The 9785-nt window shown below is 33.5% G+C and overlaps 1 protein-coding gene across 1 annotated transcript in view; it reads left to right on the forward strand.

The window, feature by feature from the left end:
• The window catches only part of LOC103989027 (xanthine dehydrogenase), a 32146-nt gene extending 24643 nt beyond the window's left edge, over positions 1-7503 (forward strand). The window contains exons 13-14 of the mRNA XM_009407760.3: positions 3051-3224; positions 7115-7503. Of these exons, the coding sequence (XP_009406035.2) occupies positions 3051-3224; positions 7115-7357 (417 nt within the window). The 3' untranslated portion in view covers positions 7358-7503. The remainder of the gene's footprint in view (positions 1-3050; positions 3225-7114) is intronic.
• The last annotated feature ends 2282 nt before the right edge of the window (positions 7504-9785 follow it).

A 9785-nucleotide genomic window follows, 5' to 3' on the forward strand; every position in this document is an offset into this window, starting at 1 on the left:
GTTTTTTTTTTTGGTATAGATCTTCCCTTTTGGTTGTCAATGGTCTTAGATGTCCACCACTAGCATCAGTTTTTTAACCATATAACTGCTGCAAAATGTGTGCATTTAGTTATCAGCACTCAACAGTTCCACTGTTTTCCCTGTGTGGGTGTCACAGTAATTTTTTCCAATCTGATGTCAATATCATAGACAGTCTGGGAATTGTGCATTTAGTTATCAACAGGACTAAAACCAAGTTCTGATGGCTCATACTCATAGATCAATGTTCATACTCATACTCATAGATCAAGGATTTTTTGAGCACTCTGTGCTAGTCAAAGTTGCATGGTGCTAGAAGGAGAAAGCACATTGAAGTGCTAGAGGCTTTCTGAAGCTTAGGTGCATGGTACAAGGCAAGAAGCATGAGGACATCGGAATTTATAGTTAGTGATAACTTCAAAATGAAACATTTCCAAAACTTAGATATGGTTAGTGATCACTAATATCTAAAAAAGCATACACTAATCTTTCTTTGTTAGCCCAGTTGGTTAAAGCATTATGCAATAGCATAATGTATTGATACAAATGCATTAAGAAAAATGTTAGGGAAGCAAACAAAATAATGAAGCAAAAGAAAGAAAAGATAATGACTGCAAATTAGGATATATGAAACATCCTACTGTGTGGTCTCTTTTCCTTTCTTAGTGAACTAATCTCTTGTTCTACCCAATTGTGGTTCTTCTGAATGTGATTTATGTGGCAGGATGTGAAGAGTGATTCTATCACTAAATTCTACAAGCTTATGCAACCACAATATGCAGCATGGCTGGATGTGACATGCAACTATATGTGCACAAAAATCAGAAAAATATGTGGCTTATTCTTAGATCATGCAGCTACATATTTTGCTTCTATTTTCCTGTTTTTGCACTATATAAGGGCTACCATAAGAGAAGCAACTTCTTAATGAATACTTATCATTTAATAAATCGTCGCTTCTTTACAAACTTGTTAAAAGCCTATGCGTGCAAAGGGGTCACGGCCTTTTAGAGCCTGGTTATTAGGCATAAGGCTAGTGAGTTGAAGAAACTATGGTTACTTTTTGGATGAATAAAACTAGAAATTAAGATGTATATGACCTTTAGGGACATTGAAAAAAAAAAAAAAAAAACAGGAGTTAGTTTTTAGTGGCGTGTCAGGATCCAAGCAAATTGACATGACAGCCTGAAATTTATGTTACTCTGCACAAACTAACATTAAAGTAAATAACCATCATTACACCCTCATACCAGCATGAATTCTCATATCAGTGCATGTTGGAACACTACTGCATGCCAGGCACTCATTGGAACTCATCAAGTTGAAAGCATGATAAAAATGCTCTCGATCTCATTAGCTCAAATGGTAAGAGATGAAATGGCTGAAGTATTGTAAGAGAACAGAGGAGATAATAAAAACGCACATTTTCACTATCCTTTTTCTTCTAAACAAATGAAGGAACATTCTTGTAGTTGACCTCTTTTTCTTTATTGAAGAATAGAACTCCTATCTTTTTCTCAATTTTGTTATATGGATCTACACTACTGACAATAAGGACAGATGAAATAATGTGTAGTGTTGTAGAGGCATACCTTTTAGGTTAACAGGTCTTTTCAAAAGGCTCATGAGATGAATGCCTAAGGCATGCCCTGGTGAAGCCTGTTAATCTCGACTGATGTGAATCTCTAGATCTATATCATATCTGCTAGGCAAGCCTTTGATAATGCTATTTTCACCATTATCATTATATATTTAGTCAACTGAACTGTGTGTTTATTGTTTGCTTTGCAGTTAATATTTTTGATAACTTCCTATAGATGCTGGCTAATTTGCAACATGTGGCATCTTGATGCCAATATGTTGTGGCTGTTGTTTAAAACCTTGACCAGTTATTCTCTTCCCTTTGTCAAGGTTAATTTGTTCCTTGCATCACATGGATCTAGTTATTAGAATGAGTATAAAGTTATAGAATAAACATGTGCTACACTTTAAATGTGTGTTGGATCTTCCGAAGAGGCTCATGGAATGAGCACCGAAGACTTCATAGTAAATCTGTGTGTAACCAAGGCGAGTTCCAAAATCAAGTGTCATTCCAACATGCAACCAGGCAGGCATACCTTAGATAAAACTGGAGGCAATGGTATACTAACAGGCTTTATCTTGGTAGCAGATGCCATCACCCTGTGAACTTTGTGAGCCAAATAATATCAAACAAGCAGGTAGTACAGATCAAGGATAAGGAAGGAAAATGATTTAAAGTAGTTTAGAGCCTTTAAACACATTCTATGGTTAACATGTTTTATGTTGGGAGTTTTAAGCTCAAATTTTGGAGGTGAAAGAAGAGGATCATTTGAGATGTCCAAAATCCAAATGGACATGAGCAGGCAAAACAAAAAATCTCTCTTCGTAATGGACAATAATCTAGTTTGAGCTGATCTGAGAAAAAGAAACCTAAGTACCCAATAGTGTGGGCATAAACTGAAGTACCTTTTTACTAACCATGGTATAGCTTGTTTGTGTCACATTTAATAGGCTTGTAACTTCTGTTTGTTGTTTATGTCATATCCAACTTAACTTAACTTTCTTTGGATGTTATTTTTGTTGTCCCCCTTCCACAAAGAAAATAAAAGTAAATAAATAACTAAAACTTCATAGTTGTTTGAAATTGTTTTGTTTTTAATTTGCATTAGATTATAACTTGCCCATGATATATATCTTGTGGCTATTGGCAAAATGGTAATGTAACAGTGTAACTTAAAATTATGTTTGATTTTGTTCATAAAAAAATACATCTGCATAATTATGTTATTCTTTTGAATGTTTATGTCTGGGGCATTTATTTCATTATTCATTTTTGCCATTTTATGGGATAGTCATGTCCATAATGAAGATAAAGAAAAAAAAATAAAGAAAGGCATATTAGTTTACTTGCAGATACCTTTTCAGGATTTCTTCACTTATGTGTTCTTTTCTCACATTATTTTTCCTAATATTTTACCACCTTCACCTTTTCCCTTCAATGTGGTTTACAGATTGAGGGAGCTTTTGTTCAAGGTTTGGGTTGGATAGCACTTGAAGAGCTAAAATGGGGAGATGCAGATCACAAGTGGATTAGACCAGGCCACTTGTATACTTCTGGACCTGGAACTTACAAAATCCCTACTGCAAATGATATCCCAGTAAAATTCAAGGTTTCACTTTTGAAGGTACTACAAATTTATTAAATTTTTTTGTCATCATTTTTTTCTCGAAAATTCAACATTTCACCTTTAAGGTATTATTATAAGCTTATTTTAGATGCTTTTCAAGGTTTTTTATATTTCCAGGATCCTGATCATGCTAAAATCTGTAGCTAACGTGTTAAATGATATCTCTCAATAGATGTCAAACTATTAGGTTATCTAGAAATTTGTAGAACTTTAACAGTATAGACATGAATGGATAAGCATTTGTCAAATGTCAAACATTCAGGTAATGAAAATTGACATACTACCTACCACAAGCTTTATGATGTAAGAGATTTTAATTCTGTTTAACTTATTAGGCTAATATGTGCAATAATAGTTAAAAAACATAAAAACTTGACTTGAAACTCAATCAAGTTAACTTGAAGATTCGGTTAAGTTTCCAGCCAGTCCTTAATTTAGCTGCATTTGGATGAATACATCATAATTAGCAGAGTCATGATGTGTCAATGAGCTTTTGAATCTCTTCACCAGAATTAGCTGTATCTGTTTCTTGGATCACCTGGACAGTTTAGCTTGAGAGTTAATCTCAGTCGATCCTTTCTGTTACCTATTTCTGTTACTGAACTTCAGGGATCCTGCTAGTCTTATCAAATAGTCAAAGATTCATGTGGATGTCTTTTTCCCTCTTAAAACTGAAATTGTGAGTTAGTCAGAGAACATTGATCTGATGCTCCTGTTTAATTTGTGGTGACCTCATTTGAAGTATAAATCACATCCTTTTTGAACAAGACAATAGAAGACAATGAGTTATTCTTTTCTCACTTTTGTTTGGATACAGGATGAAGTACATATAGTCAAACAAGAGAAAAGAAAGAAAGGAAAAGCTACCTAAATAAATCTAAGTGCTAATCTAGGAAATATACAACTAAAAAATGTACACAAAAAAGGTAATACAACTAGGAATAAATCAGCAATCATATCCTAGTCTATCACTTCAAATAAGGTAGCATACCTATGTTAAGAATCAAATCATAGCAGATCTTGACATATCAAATCAAGTCACAGCAGATTTGACAGATGTCAACACTTCCCCTCAAGCTGGTTTGAACATTTTTAACATCCCCAACTTGTTATTTAAGTGATCAAATTGCTGCTTTTGAAGCCCCTTTGTGAAATATCTGCAGCTTGTTGCTTGGTAGGGACAAATGGAATACATAACAATCTGTCATCCAACTTCTCCTTAATAAAACACCAATCGACCTCAATTTGCTTTGTTCTATCATGATGTACTGGGTTGTGAGAGATGCTAATTGCTATATTATTATCTGAATAAAACTTCATTGGTTGGTTCCAAGAAATTATTAACTCATTTAGAAGTTTTTTATCCCAAGGAGTTCACATATTCCTTGTGTGATAGCTAAAAATTCAGACTCGGCACTACTTCTAGTCACTACATTCTGTTTTTTACTCCTCCATCAACAAATTTCCCCCTACGAAGGTACAATATCCAAATGTAGATCTTTTATCGTTTATACTGTCAGCCCAATCAGCATGTGTATGCTTTAACATATACATTGTCCTTGTTCTTAAATATCAACCCTTTGCTTGGAGCTCATTTGAGATATTGAAAAATTCTAACAACAGACCTCACATGTTCTCAATTAGTTGAGTGCATAAACGAACTTACAACACCAACAGCGAAGGCAATGTCTAGTCTAGTATGTGACAAATAAATTAATTTTCCGATTAGGCATTGATATTGTCCCTTATCCACCTCACTAGTGTTTGCACTTAGCTTGTGGTTGGGATCAATAGGTGTTTCAAATGGCTTGCAACCTCATATCGGTTTTCATAAGCAAATCCAGTGTATATTTCTTTTGTGATAGTCAGATCCCCTCCATTCTAGCCACCTCCATACCCAAGAAGTATTTTAATGATCCAAGATCTTTGATTCCAAACTCCTTGGTTGGGGAGGTTTTTGATTTCTTTTGTTCTACAAGGTCATCACCTGTCAATATAATGTCATCTACATACACAATGTGTATTGAGACCTTTCCACTACTAGCATGCTTATAAAATATAGTGTAATCTCCTTGCCTTTGTCAATATTCATATCTTTATGTCTTTAGTAAATTTGTCAAACCATGCTCTAGGAGACTATTTTAATCCACAGGGTAACCTCTATAGCTTGCATACTTTGTTAGACCCTAATGTTCCTTCAAAACTAGGAGGTAGATCCATGTAGTCTTCGTCTTCTAGTTTGCCATTAAGGCATTCTTCACATCTGACTGTTGTAGAGGCCAGTAAAAAATTATTGTAAGAGACAATAGGATTCAAACACTGTTTATCTTTGCCATGAGTGCAAAAGTCTCTTGATAATTCTATCCCAAAAGTTTGAGTGTATCCTTTAACCACTAGCCTTGATTTGTATCTCTCAATTGACTAGTCAGCTTTTTATTTCATTGTGAACATACATTTACAACCAATAGGTCTCTTTCCTTTAGATAAATTTATCAATTCCCAAGTGTCATTCTTCTCCAATGCCCTCATCTCCTTGAACTCATCCTTTTTACACTCAGGTGCAACTAAAGCTTCATGTATATACTTAGGAATATTTGCTTTTGACAAGTTAGAATCAAATGATCTAAAAGAGGACAATCTATGATATGACACAAAATTAGAAATAGGATGAATAGTACATGACCTTGTTCCTATTCTAAGAGCAATAGGAACATCAAGATCTTGAAACTTATAGGGTACTAGGCATAAAGAATGGTCTGAAGTACCTGAAGTTTCATAATCAAATGCACTTAGAGCTGACTCTTGGCGGGCATTGTGTGGTTGTTGCCCCAAACCCTATCAATTCTGCCTCCTTGTATAAACATGTAGCTCTGATTGCTGTTATCAATCACTAAGTCTCCCACTACATCAGATTTTTCATGTTCTGGCAAAATAGATTGAGGTTGTAACATTAGATTGATAGTACAAGAAATAGGTTGTGGCTGAGAAGGTAGATTTATGAGAGGAATTAATTCAAAAGGTGAATTTTGAGGAGATGTACCTGTGATGGGAATGAATTCAGAAGGAGAATTTACAGATTGGGTTCTAATAGTTTTCCAAAACTTCTTTCCCATATTATTCTTCCCCTGAAGAGAAGTTTGGGAGAAATAAGATTAATTTTCAGAAAAGATGACATCCATACTTACATAGAACTGTTTTGTAGGAGGATCAAAGCATTTATATCACTTTTGAGTTAGTGAGAAGCTTAAGAAAACATATTTTTATACTTGCAAATCAAGTTTGGTGCGGTTATGACTATGTATATGAACAAATGCTACACAACCAAATACCTTTGAAGTCAAATTACTAAATATTCTAGTTTGTGGATAGGTTTGCAGGAGAATGTTTAGGGATTTTTTAAAATTATGTACTCGGGTTGGTATTTATTTTGCTTAAATAAGATGCAATTAGAATAGCTTCTCCCCAAAAAATATTTTGGAACTCTCGTAGTAAACATAACGCCCAAGCTACCTCTAATAAATGATGGTTTTTCCTTTCAGCAATTTTATTTTGTTGGGGTGATCTTTATAGCCTCATTCACATATTTGAACTTCCTTTTACTCATTAGAGGGATCTTTATAGATTGAGACCACTCCATAAATTATCTTCTATTTTTGTTTTTCTGCCATATGTAGTATACAGCAGATTACTTTCTTTCCCTGAGTCTTCAGTGCAGAGAGTCCTATCTAATGACTCTTCTTGTTTCCAACTATATCTGAAACTCCTAAGTTCGTTTCTAATATTCCTAAACCTGCCCACACTCATACTTTCACGAATCAAAGACTATGTTAGTCTTCTTAAAGCTCATACTTTCACGGTTTGGAGCCACAACTTTTTTCTCTTTGCAGGGTGTTCAAAATCCTAAAGCAATCCACTCTTCAAAAGCCGTTGGGGAGCCACCATTTTTCCTTGCATCTGCAGTATTATTTGCCATCAAAGATGCCATCGTAGCTGCTAGAGCAGAAGAAGGATATCATGATTGGTTCCCACTCGATAATCCAGCTACCCCTGAGAGGATCAGAATGGCTTGCATCGATGATTTCACCAAACAAGTTGCGAGTCATAATTTCCATCCGAAACTCAGTGTGTAATCTCTTTCATGTTTTCTATAAAAAATTGTTGTGATCATAATAAAAAAAATGTCAGATGAAAGCATGAAGGTGATATAAACTATGTGCTATATTTCTGTACTGCAAAATTGACACAAGAAATGGCAATAAAGTGCAGTTCCATGTCAGTGTTGAAGTTTTATTGTGTATGATTTTTGTACTGTGCCATGCTTACATAATTCAATGACCCAAAGCTTGTTAAATATAGGATGATAAGCATATGTTTCCCTTTTAAGTGCTGAAATTTCATGACACTCTACCAAAAGCTGCAGATATCAATAACCAAAACTCTACTTGTGCAAAAGTATATATTGATTAAGCCTTCTCTCACTGGAATGACTAAACATGTCCCTTTATAATATCATGTCAATATACTATATCCTAGTTCCAATATCAGCCTACTTAGAGCTTATGTTACTATGTTCATGATTCCTTGAGATTAAAGATATCAAATAGGAGATCATTAAGAACCATTTTGGCCATTCTCCATATGTTTTAAGTGCAAATCTCAACTGTTTTCATCCAATTGATTCTCTTTGTGAGGTACAACAACTCACGAGAAAATAAACTCTATCAAAGAGGTTCAGCATCCCGAGAGAAGGGTTCATAAAGTCTTGATATTTCCATAGTGTTCAAGCATCATTCAACTGCAACAGCTTCAGTTTTTTAGTGCATTATGCTAACAAATGGTTTTATTGAGAAATCAAAGATAATCTCGGGTAAAATTCTTTATGAGAAAAGTGGTCACTGTGAAAATCCATATCCAGTAAATCCCTGCTATCTATATTGAATTTTAAGTAGGCATTGAAGGAAGTATATTGGGCAGGGTAATGATGTTATCTAAGATTCAAAAGAACATAAGAGAGGTTCCTGTTTAACTTTTCTTTCTTTCTTTTCCCGTATTCATGAATGAATAAATAAGTATAATGAATAAGAATTATGTTTGTAAGGAAGATTATGGAATGAACCATATCTTATAGGAAAGAAAATGTTGGGAAAATATAGAGATTCTCATTTGTACATTGTTTTACTAAGAAAAGAAATTACAATGTTCTACCATTTAGTTCTCAACAATGCCCTAATCAATTCCTGTCTCTATACTCCTCTATTATAAATAACCATCCAAGCGAGTCCGATAATTATCGGATTTCTTCGTTATTATCTTTAAAAAAATCTTTAAATTCCTCTCTCTTTGTTCCTCTATTATAAAAAAAAGATCACATCATATGGAACAGATGAAACTATCAATGCATGAATTTACAAGTCACATTGGTTATCAAGGTCTAGTTAAAGTTTGCATTAGCACATACATTTCCAGATTTCCCATGAATTGGCACATGCATTCTAATTAGGACATGATAAATAGGTAACATGAACAATTGTTTATTGATTAAGTAGGCTCTCAGGATTATAAATATGTACCTGCATTATTAGATCAAGATAGTTGAACAATCATAATGTGTTAGAGAGGTTTCAACATAATTGAGTCAAATCTATCTTGGTTTGTTTAACATATTTGTTAATCTGAAAACCTCAAATTTGTTCATTTTATACTCTTAAAAGTTGTCATTTCATGAATATGTGACATTCTAATACTTTGTAGCTTGTAAAATTTCTCTCATATTATGTGTTTGTTCGTGAATCGAAGTCAAGATTTTGCAACAGAAATTAAAATTCCTTTCTTCTATTCAAAAGCTTAAATACTTTTATTGTGTTGTATATGAAAGTTAAGATATGCAGAGTTGGCTAAAATTTTATGTGATTCTTTTCTATTAGAACAAAGTTTTCCAAAGGATTTTTTTTTTTTTTTTGTTCTTCCATCAAATATTCTGTTTTTCATATGAAGTAATATTACTTCTTTTTTGACAGGGATGATAAGAATTAAAATCACAAAAAACAGTGGTTGCATATATTGATCATCCCTAGACTTTGAGTAGCAATGATAATTATGGAATAGAATGTGAGAAGAATTAATGATTCATGTTCTTGCATATTAAAATCTTCCATCAACATTCAAGTTGCACTGATTGCTTTATTTTTCTCATAGCTGTGGATCACATCTTCAAATGCAAAATCTTGGCTTCTTATATCCCATTTGATATTAGGGATTCATATTAATCCTTCACATGCTTTAGTAATTTTCATGCAAAGTTATCGAACTTATTTCACTTTATAATCAACATACTTATATTTGTTTAGACCTAACTCATTGTCTAAAAAGTTATACTTGGCAAATAATGTTGGAAATAATATATCATTCTCCATCCAAATCATTTTAGAGAATCCAAATTTTTTTTTACTAGCTAGGGTGAAAATAGTGAAAAAGATAGTAAAAAATCTTTAGTCGAACTCAAATAGTTGAGACCTACGATTTGAGTTTATTATTATTATTATTATTATTATTATTATT

The sequence above is a fragment of the Musa acuminata genome, chromosome BXJ2-6 (assembly GCF_036884655.1).
Source record: "Musa acuminata AAA Group cultivar baxijiao chromosome BXJ2-6, Cavendish_Baxijiao_AAA, whole genome shotgun sequence".
Lineage (NCBI taxonomy): Eukaryota > Viridiplantae > Streptophyta > Magnoliopsida > Zingiberales > Musaceae > Musa > Musa acuminata.